Genomic DNA, 14900 nt, shown 5'->3' with positions numbered 1-14900 from the left:
TTTCTTGAAGGTAGAAAAAGGGTTTATGATGCACAGAGGTTTTCTACTCTTAGCATCCTTTCATTGTATGAAAAATACAGCATTCCGCAGGAAAAAAGGACTGAAACTGTTCAGGCTTCAATCTGTTTAGAGCTATTTTCATTATTTGTTGTTATTCTACATTTTCTTCTAATTTCCAAAAGCAAGAAAGACAACATTACAAATGAGTCAACATTCACAAGTGAGGGTATATATAATAACAAATACATTAACATGTACTTGAACATTATTAATGCAACCCAGCACCTGGTTAGGGTGAGGAAAAAATAGATTACTAATTCTGTTAATAACAAAGCAGAAGAGGAATTTTTCTTTTTGAGACATATGTATAGTCTGAGACATGTACAGTTACCATGCAAGGCTCACTTTATCAGGAAATTCTCCTTGCATAATATTCCCATACATCAACATTTCAAAGTGTATTATATATACTGTGTATTTTGGGCACTTGATAAATTTTGTCCTTATGTGGCTGTGGCTCCCCTCAAATATGCTGGAAGTAATAAATTGCTATAATCAAATCTAATTTCTGAAAAATACCTGTGGGAGTAACAAACAAAAAAGCACGTCTTGTAAAAAAAATGATAAATAACACAGAAGGTAGCAGTTTATTATAATCAGCTTGGCATTGAATTACAAAATTAAAATTATGTGGCCCTTGATAACTAACCCTAGCTATGTACATGATCTGTGGAATTATGTTGACTTATTTTGCATTTCATAGGAACAGTTCAAAGAAATATAATAGAAAAAAATTGATAGATTTATCACAAAGGACCCTGTAGCACAGAATATTTTGAGAAAAAAATCCATTTATTTTGGTCTATTAAGAAAACTAGCATGGAAACGATTTGCTTGGAACTCATTAAGTACAAAACATGTTGAAAAAGTGCTAATTTCCTAAAAGAAACATCTACACAGTAAGCAAATTACATTATTTCTGTGACTTATTAGTATGGAGCTATGTAAGCTAACACAGCTATGCCATAAAGAAACTTCTAAAGGGTTGATTAAACTAAGCTTCAAGCTGTAGTTTGATAAAATTATTAAATTAATAATTTTTCAACAGTTAATTTCATTCATTTTTGCAATCTGCCTTCAGCAAAGAAGCTTTCTATACCTTTCATTTAGAAACCAAGTGTGTTTTATTTCCAGAGAAAACAAGAAAAATGGCTCTGAACTCTTGCATTACACATACCAATAACATTTGCTTTGCACTTGCACTGTCCTGAATTTTGGTGACAGGTAATATCTCCATTGACTGTCCCAGAGGTATTACAGTTACAGGGACTGCAGCCATCAGGGTTTGACTGTTGCAGATTGTAGAATCCTTCCTGGCACTGATTGCATTGTCTGCCAGACACATGTCTCTTACAATTACACTGGCCTCCAATCTAGAAAGATACAAAATATTATAGAATGATGAACATATCTATTTTTAGATGATACATTCATTAGCAACAAGAATGGGAGTGTGAGTTGCGGGGAGAGAAAATTTTAAATGGAACAGAAAAAAAAAATAAGCCTGTGAGCATTTTTTAATTTGTTGAGAGAGAGGAAAAAAGAGAAACATTGAACAGAGTGTAACTATTCGACTTTTAAATAGTGTTTAAAAGCCTTGTTCTTTAAAAATAGAAGGGAAAAAGAAGTGAGTAAACAATTCAGCTGTATTTGCAATCTGGACAGAGAACCTGCAAAAAATATTTACAAAATTGCATTGTAGATATGGTGACTTCTATTAAAAGGAATAATTTTTTCAATCACAGTAACCATAAAGAACAATCACCTTTCAAAGGTCAAGTTCTTAATTTTTTGCTCTTCCCATATGCTTATTTATTTTAGTGAAAATGTTAGTTAAATAATAATGAAGCAAAATTGAAGGTTTTCTTTTTTTATTACTCATCCAAGGTACATTTCCTCTCCCTGTAGTGAAGGATGTCATCCAACAGTTCAGCAACTGAAACCCTCTCCTTCTTTTCTTGGTTCAGCTGGGATCCAAACCATTCCACTTCAGTGGGGGTATGTAAAGGTCCTCACCCTCTCCCTAAATATGTAGCACTGCTATTCAGAAGGAGCTGACACATCCTTTGTTATTCCTGGACCTTCATTTGGGAGTACAAGTCTCATATCTTGTGTAAGATTAGAGGGCTCCTGAAAAGCTACCTCCATTTCAGAACTCTGAAAGCCAGGGAAAAGCCCCAGTCTCTACATTCATCACTTTCCAATATGGTGGGGAAACCAACCACAGGGAAAGGGCAACACCACAGGGATGGAGAAACAGAGACATCGGTTAATGCACAAAATAAAAACAATCCTAGGGAGTCAAAGCAACACAGACATGGGAATTGGCAAAAGGTTTGGGATTCATGATCAACTAACTCTTCTAACTGAAGTGTTCTAGGAAATGCAGAAACAAAGAAACTGTGTTATAAGGAATTTACTTTGGCTCAGTCCAAATTTTCTTTGGGTCAGTTTACTTTTTTCAGTGCAAATAGTTAAAATACAAAAAAGCACAATAATTCAAAACCAGTATTCATCTATGGCATCAACAACTGTAGTTCGATGTACTTTGCTTTTAATTAGCTACTGAAACAAAAATTTCTCTTAACAGCAGCCTTTTTCATCTTTAATCCATGAGTCCAGCCAAGCTGAAACAACAGGAGAGACAAAGTCACTGGCAAGTTCCAATTAAATACTATCATCATACCCTCAAATCTAAAGTGAAGCTCTAAGCTTTATTAATACTAAATAGAGTATTTCAACATCTAAAAGTAAATTCTCAGTGCAGGAACTATTGAATAAAAGTTAGAGAAGTATATACTCCTACCCTTTCCTCATAAAAGGATTCTGTAGTCCATAAAATCTCTTTAATATGACTTCTTGATAGAGATCTATTACTGATGCAGCAGCCTTATTTTTCAGGAAGATGTAGACATTAGAAAGGCAGGACAACAGCAAGTATGAGAAGAGTTAAAAGACCACAATAGCAGAAAACACAGCAATAAGGATTTTCAAGTTAATTCCCTTTTAGACTGGATTTGATCTAGATATTTAGTGTATTATAAGAGACCCAGTCATGCATCACAGCCATTCATCAGAGAACTCACATGTGAAAAGCAACTTTGAATTTAATCCTAAATGAAGAAAAATACCCAGCTTAATGCCTAACTGTAAAAGAAAAATTTTTGTGCTCATGATTGCAGCACACCCAGGTTACACAACAGCACTCAACTCATAGTCAAAAAAACTTTGAAGTTACTCCAAAAGCTACTGCAGGAAGGAAAGCACTACATGTGAAATTTCATCTTAAATAAGTGAAAGAAATCAAAATTGGATAGCTAAATAAGAGAGGATAGCCATCACCAAATGTTACAAACTAGAGTAAGGCAATACAAAAATAAGCATTTAATAAGCAACATGCCTAAAGCATGAAGAAAAAAAAAATAGAATTTCAGAAACAAAGGAAGACTACCTGAGAATCAGGGCAATAAATAATTAAGTGGTATGATTAGCAGATTCACAGTGGACATTGGAACACTTCACTAAAAGAGAAGTGCAACATCAGTAACAGACTATCCAGAGGGGATGTGGAATCTTCATTCCTAGAGGTATCAAGATTTATCCAGACAAAATCATGACTGATTGGATATAGCACTGATAACAATTCTGCTTGGAGGAAAGCAGATGATCAACTTTGCTTTTATGATTATGTGTAGCATTCAGGAAAGAGAACCACAGCAGAGATCGCAGAGGAAATCTTCCACAGCTCTTCACTATGAAAGCGGTGCTACCTTTCTATCAGGAATGATTTTTAAGACTGATTTAAAACCAAGAGGTCAGAAGAAAAATATTTTAGCAAAATCTCATCTGTTGAAAAGTGACTGCACATAAGACTCAAGTTCTAGGTGAAACAAAACATAACATTACTGAAAAACTTAATAATTACTTAAACCAACACTAGTAAAAGAGGAATAAAATTATGTCATTCTCCTTAAAAGGCTGTAAGGAAGCTTCTGAGATCTACATACTAGTAGACTTTTTTTTAATTATTACTGTACATTCTATTAGAAATTTAAATTCTATATTGGAAAAGATTGGTACTTTTTTCCCAAAAGGAAATCATGCTACATGATACTACTGCATTTCTTTACGTCAGCAATATTTTAAGATATCACATACACTGAACCAAATGCATGATCAAAAAGTCAAATTAATTTCTACATCAAGAAGTACAAACTTAATGCCTGGGAAAAACCAACACTGACTACAGGTAGACAGTGATACGTCCAAAATTAGCTATTACTACTCAAGAAAGAAGCTGTTAAAGCTGCTCCATTTCCCCTACAAATCATTTGGAAGCTCTGAAGCAGTTAAAAAGGCAATAGGAATATTGTGATTATCAATAAAAGAACTGAAAATTACACAGGAAATCTCATTTTGTCATAAAAATCTGTTTTGTATCAACATTTTACATAATTTGTGTATCTGGTTACCCTCTATGAAATAAAATGAGGTCACAGAGTGAGTAGAATAAGCAAAGATAAAAATGAAAAGAGACTAAAAACTATACAGTTTGGAAATAAAGGACCGAAATGAAGGGAATACGTGGGTACAGAATCATGAGTCTCTTACTGAATGATTACTCTTTTTTTTTCCTCAAGTTATAAGACAGAATACCAAGGAAATTCTAAGGAAGTAAACTTAAAGGAGTTACTTGCTTAAAAAATTTAGTTAGATTAATTCCATATGTGGACACCAAACATGCGAAGACTCAGATGGAAATCCTGAGTTTAGCTCAGGTAGCCCTAAACCCATAAATAACTGAACTTTAAAAAAGCACATCCCAGCAGGATCACACTTCTGGAAATCAGAGAAGATACTGTGCTTGATTAGTCTTATACAGCAGAGCTGTCCTGATCCTGAATACCTGGAAACCCATGGCTAATTCTGACAAAGCTTAGGTATTTCCAGATGCCACAAGTGAAACATGTAGATTATTAAGTGCCAAAAGAAGCAAAGAATACCAGGATCTTCAGGATAATCATGTGTCAAGCTGTCACAAGGAGCAGTAATTTTCACCACACACACTTGCAGAAAATCCCCAAACTTTATCATAACAGGTTGAAAAAACTGATCCTTGAAGAATAATGATAAATCTTCAAATGAGTGACAAATGTCTGGCCAACTTAAAAAATTATTTTTTTTCCAGGGACCAGCCAACAAAACCATTTGCAGATCTCTCTGTAAAAAAAATATTTGGGCTTAATCTGAGGATAATTTGATTTAAAAATTAGAAATATAGAAAAACAGTATCTTTAATTTCTCTGTACAGACAGAGAAGCACCAAAATAATTTGTGAAACACTTAACAATGAGTATTGTTTCAAAGAAGCTGAACAAGCTGATAAATGTTTATAATGCTGCAGAAATAGGTATACCACAGCTTATAACATGGAACTCTACATCAAAATGGGGAGAACAAACTATTTCAATAACTACATAAAAATCCAAGTAAATTACAAAGGGAAAAGGCTATTTTTGTATCATTATTATTTCTATAAATTTGGCTTACTCTGGAAAATATGGTATCATTGAAAATATTGGTAGCAATGAATAACTAGAGAGTTTGTTAACCAGAATTTCACCAGTTGGTCACTGGAAATATTACTAAAACTTCCACCCTTCCCCAATTCAAGTGTCATGTGCCATTTAAAGAAAAATATTTCAATTTTCTATAACCAATGCTGGTTATAGAAGAGCAGAAAGGATTCTATTCTACTGTTACTTATGCCTGAGAAGCCTGGTTATGACCCAAATAGACAGCAGACACAAAAAGACTGTGTATTGACATGACCATCTTGGTACTAAATCACTGATGGAAAATATCTGACTGGATTGTTCACTCTGGAAATTAACCTGGCCGAGCATTACTACCAAGTGGTGGTGTGTCTTGGGGCCTCATAATTACAATTGTTATTTGATACAGAAAATCACTGATGCTGAGTTCACATGTATCCCTTGTGTCATTTATAATTTACATGCAAAATACACAATATTCTTATATCCTCGAGTGTAAACAGTTACAAATGGAATGCCAGCAACCTTCTCCTGCCTAAACCACAGCTGCAGACTTGTCCTTAATCAGGAATCCAACCACTTAATATTTTGGATCTTTAGCAGTTCACCTGCTTTAGACTCTTATGATACCACTCTTTAACTGGGGGACACGTCAACACATTACATCTAGAATGACAAGTTCAAAGTGAAACCTGTTCAGCAACTCTTCTGTAACTAGACTGATACACGGACTTAAAGAGAGATTTAAACAACCAGGACACAGGGTGACATATTCCAAAGAATTGCCTTAGTTGTTCACTAGATTACAGCAAACTGTGTAACCATAGCACTCACCTAGTAGATATTCAACATGTACATATCATAGTATGTGAAATGTAACTTCTGACTCTTTGAACACTTGTTGGCCATACATATTGTTATTCTATGAAATGAAATTTACCGTAAAAATCATTTGTCTAAGCCCTTCTGAAAGTTAAAATCAACTCCTTTGTCTTGGATATGCTTGTAATTTCAAACTGCTATTCTTTGGTGTCTGTAACAGAAGCAACATAGTGTCAAAAACATATAATCAGAAAGTCTCTCCAATTCTGGACAATAATGCAATATGAGGCTGGATATTAATAAATTTTAAAAAGCTGACATTTGAAGTTTCTTTTTCCAAAGTTAACTTCTGGTTTTGAAGCCCAAAAAGTCCTGAAAAAAATAACATTTTATAATTAGCCAAGTCATTACTAATTTCAATTATTTACTCTCTACCACAGCAGAAGTACGTTCCCTTGACCCTCTGCAAGTTTCAGGGCTTTGCAAGACTGAGCAGTATATTTAGGTCTGGCATGAAATTCTGCCATCACCAATTTTGCAATTGACTGGTACCAATCTCAACGTTCTACCTTTCTGATATAAATGCTAATCACATATTTCTCACTATCTTCTTACTTGAGGCAAATCTGGCAAGGACCCCAGCATACAGTTGTCTGCAGTCTCAGGAAGGGGAAGCAAGGGGGTTGAGGACTTTTCCTTTCCTCCAGTTTAGGAAATGAGAACAGTACAGTGTGCTGGCTCACACACATAGGTTAATGGTCTGACACCAAATACCTGAGAGTATTCTTGGGATGTCGGCTTTGGGAACTGAAAATTGAATAAGCAGCAATAATGAAGTTCCTCTGCACTCCCCTGATATCTCTTCTTGTCATCACATATGATGACTTTCAAAAGTCAGTAGCTTTCTACTACTTTTGCACAAAACATAAAATGAGGCATTTACCCTCTGCCCACAATACTCCATGGGGTGGGAGGGGACCAAATCCCACAAATAAACTGTCGCTGAAAATCGGCATTTCCACTTTATAAAATCCATCCAAAATAAAGCTATAGGATTACTGAACATAAAAAAGCTAATTTCTCCTCATTTTAGCAATAAGGTTAAAGGCCTCCCATTAAGGGAAACCCAAATTCAGAATACACACCATTTGATAACCTGACTTTTTATGGACTCCTTTACACACAATATTTTTCATTGACACCTTTGTTTCTTTACATTCCTTATTCTCTTTGGTAAATCTGTTGACTGAAATCCCCTTAATGAACTGCTTTAACCTGTGTTCTTTCCTTTGCAACACATATTCCATTTATTTATTTATTGTCAATCACAATAAACAAGTTGAAATCCATGTAGATATATAAATAAAGACGGGAAGACTCATCCTAGTTTTAGATAAAAGAATTAACTCAGAAGTGAAAATAGAAACAGAAATACTATATTCATTTTGTGCATATATATATATATATATAAAAAATTTTAAAAACAGCATTTAGTGAGTGTGCAGCAAGGTGAAATATGAAGTCTGTTTAGACAGTTACTCAGAAGTACTGGAATATGCTTTCATGTGACTCTTCAGAGAAAACAGTAACGTTTTGTTCATTTTCTTGCCTTAGAGTTTTACTGTAAAATGAGACAATACAGCAGCCACCTTAACAGAAGAAAGTCAAGTCTTTAAACTCGAAACAATATCCTCTGCAGTAAAATACAATTTCCTCACAACAACAAGTACATGATACATACTTATTTGGATGTTAAGGGTAAATTTTTAAAAATCAGCAAAAGCTGAGTGAGATAACTAAAGGTAACTAGATTCACTGAGACCAGAATGTTACTTCCAAAGACTAGGTAAAGGCAATAGCAGCCCTTTCAGGTTTCTCTAAAAAGAAATGCCCAGGAAAAGAGTACTTGTTTCCCCCAGCATTATGTATGACATACTATAACAGAATCACAAAAGGACCACAAGCTGCCACGCTTGATAGAATACGTAAGCATTTGTAGAGAAGTCTGGGTAAAAAGCAGTACAGGAAAATGAGTAAAGGATTTTGGTATGATAGCCAGAAAACATTAATCTCCAACTAGAACAAGAATGAGCACGTCAGCAGTATTCTGGGAGAACTTTCTCAAGTGTGAATTGTTAGGGATAAAGGAGGAAGGCAGCCAATTCTTCCGCTCTCCTAAGGCTCAAGCACCTCTAACAGTTCATCTGGACTTTCTGATTGTTTGAAATATTTCATGAAAAATGCTCACAAAGACAATGTAACCATCTTTTCTACAATGATTAAACATCAATAACCAGCACAGAAGTGGACAAATTTTATCAGGCTGCAGCAAGTCTCACTTGTACTCACCAGTCTCAAAGGAAAACCTCACTCTGCAAAAATACCTAACAAACTGCTACACCACTCCTAAAATTCCACCGGTTACCATAAGCCATAAAGTCACAATTTTGAAGCTTTACTATGATAGTTTGCACTTTAAAATACAAAGCCTGTATTTTGGGTCTGTAAGTGGATGTGATCTTTGGAGGTATGAGAAGTGAGAGACACTGCAAGGGAGAAATTCTCTATACCGACATGCATTTCTCACCAAGGGCAGAGTGCATAGGTAACAGAAGAGGCATAAAGTTTTCATGATCAGTCCAAAGAACTGAGATGGGAGCAACTGTGTTGCAGTCAGCTCTTCTACACATCTTGCAAACTATCAGCATGAATAATACTTCATTTGATGAGTGAATGTTCTTTCTGTGTGATTCAATAGATGAGACTGTTTTGTGATTCAAGGGATTAATTTTGGAACTCTGTACCTCTGGGAACTTAGTAACTAAAGTGGCACTTTGCAAAAAGGAAAAAAATGTTGATGATCTGAAGAAAGTGATGATTTATGCAGTAAAAGTGTATTCTGCCCCATTTTTGGCAAATTTCCTTGAAAATTATCAGTGTGATGTGACAATTAATTTTCATGAGTAGGGTCCTTATTCCTTATGATTCCATCTTCCACAGGTCAAATTTGGAAACACTTCCTCCAATGATGCCTTCCTATTTCATGTAATTCATTTCAGCCTTTAGTCCCCAGCCTTATTAATCTATTCTTTAATGCCTCTCAATCATTTCTCCCTGCTCTGCTTCTACTGCAGCAATTGATGCTTTATTGAGCAATACACTCTCCCCCATTTTTCCCATTTTATCTCCCCATTCGTACTTTCATAGTCAGGCATCATCAACATTCTTGTATCTGTAAGTATAAAGCACTGATTTCTGGAAACTATTGTTGCTCTGATTATTAATCACAGTTAAAGCTGATTTAGGTTAACATTTCACCACAAACCCTGGATACATAAATTAACATTTGCTTTTATTCCTCCTCTGTCTCGAAAAGTAATTCTAACATGATACCTGTGTTTTGCAAGCTTTTTTCTCCCCCACTTCTGTGTTACTGGCAGAGTGTGTTACTTCAGAAGACTGAAAATCATAAAATAATTTCTCTTTATAATACAGCACACTCTTTAAAAAAAACGTATTTTGCTGTATTTGCATTTCACACAGAATATGTACCAATGTATCAGTTCTGTGAGGTGTACTGAGCCAAACTGGGCACATATCTGTACAACTATGATGGTTACTGAGGATGAAAATACAATAGGATCCACAAGAGTTCACTGTTAAATAAAATTCAGTGACAAGAGACATATGATGAAAAAAGCCAGAGATTACTTTACAAATAGAAGTGTGGGAAAAAGAAGAGATAGGAAAAGTGGCAACAAGCTGAAAAGGTTCTATCACATTTACCCACAGAATAAGATCTACCTTTACAATAAATTTCAAAACAATTATTTCTTCCCTGTTCCTAACAAAATTTACATTTTGGCAATGGACAGGACACGTGTGAATAGAACACAAACCACACTATACCTTTAGTATATATTCAAGATTTTAAACACTTTTCCTGGGTTTTTTTCCAACACGCATGTTTTAAAAGTTACAGATAGGTTTATTATTGGACTAGACAGCTTGCATGACAATGAGGTCCATTGACTTTAAAAGCATAGCTGACGGTGTTCTCAGCATCACTTTGTGGGTTTCTTTTATTTTTAATGGACTTCATAAATTAAAAGGGAGATCAATCCTTGTCTTATTATAGGGAAAAGTAGCTTAATTTTAGGTCCATTTCAGGCTCAGCTTATTGCCTGAATTTTCAAAACCTTTCAGAAACTTTAAGACAGTACCAAGACCTTCAAAAACACTCAAAACCTAGATGTTTCAACATTACTGAGTGCAGAGGTAGCCTCCCAAAACTACTATTCATACAATACTTTTTATGTCTGTTTTTGATCTAGATGAGTAAGTCTTCAGCAGTACATCTCAAATTCCTCTCTGTTCTCTCAGCTTTCAAATGTCTGGTGTAAGTCAATTATCATTTTGAAAAGGCTAGACTTCAGTATTTTTTTAGTACAGACTAGTTACCATCTGAAAATACTTTGTAAAATCTTATGCCTGTCTACCCAGCTGATTAAAACATTTTCTCCTTTTTCTCTATTAAGGCTACTTACATTATCACACAGGAGGCTCTTATTTTTGGTGCCTGTTGCGTTACAGTCGCAGGGTTTGCAAACATCAGTGGCTGAAAGATCTGCACCTGCTTGTCTGTAATGGAAATCCTTGCACAGCTCACAGTTCCTTCCTGCATGAAAGAAAGGTTATGCATTATGGTTTCCAATTCATTAAAATTAGCTGTATAATTCAAAATTAAAGACTATTCCTTTGAGAGAATTCTATAATTTTCAGGACGACCATTTTAATGCACCTTTCATCTCTACCTGCCAATTTAGTGATCCAGAGCATATGAAACAATGAACCTGTTACAAACTATGTTTTACTCCATTAAACTTCCATCTGTTATATAATACCACACTTATATAAAAGCTGTGCCATGCAAATGCCTATACATTTTTTTTGAAAAATTGAACCTGAAACTTTTCTTTATCTTTACTAGATAAAGCCAAGAAAACTGAAATAGAAGAGAATTTTTAAAGTATTCAAATGTACTACCAACATTGAATAAAGAGATTTATTCAATAAGCAAGAAACTGACATTAGAGAGAAATTTGACAACCTTTTTAGATATTGTCTGTTAAACCGGTCCAATAAGATTATATTTTGAATTTAAATGCTCTAGCACATGTAATGGGAATAGCCTTGAAACCATATATTTTAATTATTTATTTGAATGTGTTTTGCATTAAAGTTTTTATACAAGATTGGATTAAATTTTACAGTATTTTCCCATGGCTTAAGAGTTGACACCACTGTTGTTACTGCACTATCTGAGTGGTTTAAAAATACATATACATGAGAATTTATTGGACTGTCAGCCATAGAGCATTACTAACTTCAGCTGACACAAGATTTAGTCAAAAAGGAACTGCAAAATAAACAGTCCATTCTCTTTGACTTACCAGCTGTGTTGTGCTGACAGTTATCACAAACTCCACCACCGCCTCGGTGGTGCTCCTGAGGAAAAGGATCCATTGCTAAGTCATAGTGGCAGCTTTCTGCATGGCCATAACACTGACATGGTTTGCAATTATAGGCATGGACTTGGTCACCTGGACGGAAAGGCTTGTCATTGTGCAGTGGCAAACAGCGATCACACTGAAATGAATCACAAGTAAAAGAAAACGCTGTTTCTTAGACATGAACATTTCTTCACCTCACAAGTTTACTAATATAATCTCTATGTTCATATTTTTGTCTATGTGTTTTCCCCAGTTTAAATGTTAAAAATATTTTGCTTGGGAAAAAAAAAGTGAAAAAGCACAAAGGGAAATAACAAACCCAACATTTTAATTATTATTTTAACATTTTCAAGTAATTGTAAAAACAGAGTACCAAGGAAAGTGAGCAGAAGAACAACATTTTAAGAATTTAGATACTCAACACAGGCTAATGTCCTGAGATTCCAATTCACTTACACTTTTAAAGATGCAAAATGGTGCTTGCTATGTTTATGGCACAGAAGACATTCACTTAATCCATACATTTGGACGCATTTTAAACAATGAGTGTTCTTGTAGCTTCTAACATTGTAATAACTCTAGTTTGTACTAATACTATTTGACCTTGAGAGTGAAACAAAAGAAACAAAATATATTGCAATCATAATTTCTGTCTTTCAGAAGGAATTTAAATGCTTCAAAATAAGTTGCTTCTGTTACATATTTGGGCAACTATTTTCTTTTTCGGGTAACTTCCTTCTTAATCTTGAGAAGCATGCTCATCTTTCCTTAGGGTTGTTATTCCAAGTAGTATTATAACTATTTGTTACTTTTTAGTATGTCTGTATCACCTATACACTGAAAACTAGGAAATTGCACAAAGTATCTAAACTGTTTCACTCACAGCTGGTGCTGGAAAAGCATCATTTGTGTGTAAAACCATCTGAATTAAAAACCATAAGCTTAAAATAGTCCAACAATTGCAGACCAGTCACAAACGATAATAAAAGACACTTGGGAGAGAAAATGAAATTACAAGAATTTATCTTTGAAATTTCATTTGAATACTAAATAAAAGTAAGTAATAAGATTCCAATAATAACTGCACCTTTTTCTAATCTGTTAAAAACAAACCAAAACCACACAGTATCACCACAGTGAGAGAAAAAAGGAGTTTTCAGGATGAAAATTAGCAAGGTTTCACTTGAGACCTTGAACTCAAGCCTTTGTTTATCAGAGCAATTGGTGCCTAATTGTGATTATCTCACTTTAAGTGCACTAAGGGCAACACCTTGACCACAATGCTTCACCAGTTACACAGCTCTACCCTATTCAAGTCCTTCCCTCATTTACATCCACGTCCCCTCTCTCTCCTCATTGAGAAAAATCAGCATTACACAGCACCCAGCAACATGAGACAAGAGGGTTCATTCAGGCATGGCACAACTTGGGAAGCACAACAAAGAAACAAGCTACCAGCCCAAGCTATCCAGCTCCCACAGCTCCCTCCTCCCAGCATGCCCATGGAAATATGTCCTCCTTGAAAGGAAAACAGTGCAGGAATAGCTATCAACCTGCCAGCCCTGAGTTTCAATTTGTGCATGGCCAGCCACACAGCAGCTGAAAGCATTCATCATCTCATTTCAGATTTAATCTTGGATCAGTTACTTACGCACACCTGTGCTTGCACCTATTGTTAAATGACACACAGGCATGAAGGAGTATGAGAAAAAGATGGCATCTGATTACATAGTAAGAAGCCTCTCTGAAACATCTCTTGTTGTGTGACTTTTAAAACTTTGACAAAACTTTTAAAAATCATAGAATTACTAGGTTTGGAAAGAATCTCTTGGAAAAGATCATCAAGTTCAACTATTAACCCAACACTGCCAGGTTCACCACTAAACCACATCCCTGAAAGCCACATCTACACACTTTTAAAGATTTCCAGAGACAGTGATTCCATCACTTTCCCTGGGTAGCCTGTTCCAAACCCTGACAACCCTTTCAACTGGAGAAATTTTTCGTAATATCCAATCTAAACCTTCTCTAGCCCAATTTGAGATTCTTTCCTCTTGTTCTTCACTCGTTACTTGGGAGAAGAGATTGACTTGCCCCCTCTACAACCTCCTTGGCAAAAAAGCAGTCATTCAGAAGTTGGCAATGAGTGTGAAACATTTGTTTTTCTAGTAGTTGTCACACCTGCATGTAATAAAAATGGCCACTGTACCCCCACATCACCCTGCTGTTTGTCACACCTTTATTAGGTTAAGAATTGCATTTAACTTCCAGACCTCCAGGGCTGAACTTTCATGTTTGGTAGCACTATGATGTACATGTTGCCATCTTCAGATCTTCATTCACCAAATCTAAACTCTGCATTTATCCCAAAAATAGTAGTTGAGAATTGCAAATCAAGAGCTTTAGGGTTTGGTTCTTGGCTACCACATGGAAAATGAATAAGTACATTTCCAAGAAGCCCATGGCAAGGTTTAGCAGTAGATTTACAGAAGATGTTAATGCTTAACAAAACCAACATTCCTCTGTAACTGTAACACACAGAAACATGCAGATGTCCTTATTCTCAGTTACATCTAGGCTCTTCAGAAAACATCTTAAATATATGGTTTTCCTTATGGCCAATAATAAGCACACCGTCTTATATGTAGTATCTGAACTTCTCACCATCTGTGAAAAGTTTACTGAGAAAACATAACATGGAGCCAGCCAGGTGGCGAAAATACCAAGCCTAATTTGGCCCAATTCATTAGTCTAAAACTATGATTAAAAACTGATTTCCAACAATGCATTCAAGATGGGGTTTTTTTACTAAAATTATTATTAAAATTTTAAAAGTACACTCCTATAACCACTGTTTTTTCTCTCTTAATAATTATACTGGAAGAAGAAAAATAACCATTATGCTAAAATTTACAACAGAGAATCCTGTATATAACTAGTGTCAAAAATG

At 35.1% G+C, this 14900-nt stretch overlaps 1 protein-coding gene across 1 annotated transcript in view; it reads right to left on the bottom strand.

The window, feature by feature from the left end:
• The window catches only part of USH2A (usherin), a 373967-nt gene that overhangs the window by 314220 nt on the left and 44847 nt on the right, over positions 1–14900 (bottom strand). Inside the window, exons 9-11 of the mRNA XM_054280520.1 lie at positions 11891–12086; positions 10985–11115; positions 1238–1433 (exon numbers count right to left, since the gene is read on the bottom strand). Coding sequence (XP_054136495.1) covers positions 1238–1433; positions 10985–11115; positions 11891–12086 — 523 coding nt within the window. The remainder of the gene's footprint in view (positions 1–1237; positions 1434–10984; positions 11116–11890; positions 12087–14900) is intronic.

Source organism: Melozone crissalis, unplaced genomic scaffold, assembly GCF_028551555.1.
Source record: "Melozone crissalis strain CALT ecotype California unplaced genomic scaffold, PUWL_Pcris_2 ptg000027l_1, whole genome shotgun sequence".
Classification (NCBI taxonomy): Eukaryota; Metazoa; Chordata; class Aves; order Passeriformes; family Passerellidae; genus Melozone; species Melozone crissalis.
The sequence above is the reverse complement of the archived record's forward strand: the minus strand, read 5'-3'. Positions and strand labels throughout refer to the sequence as shown.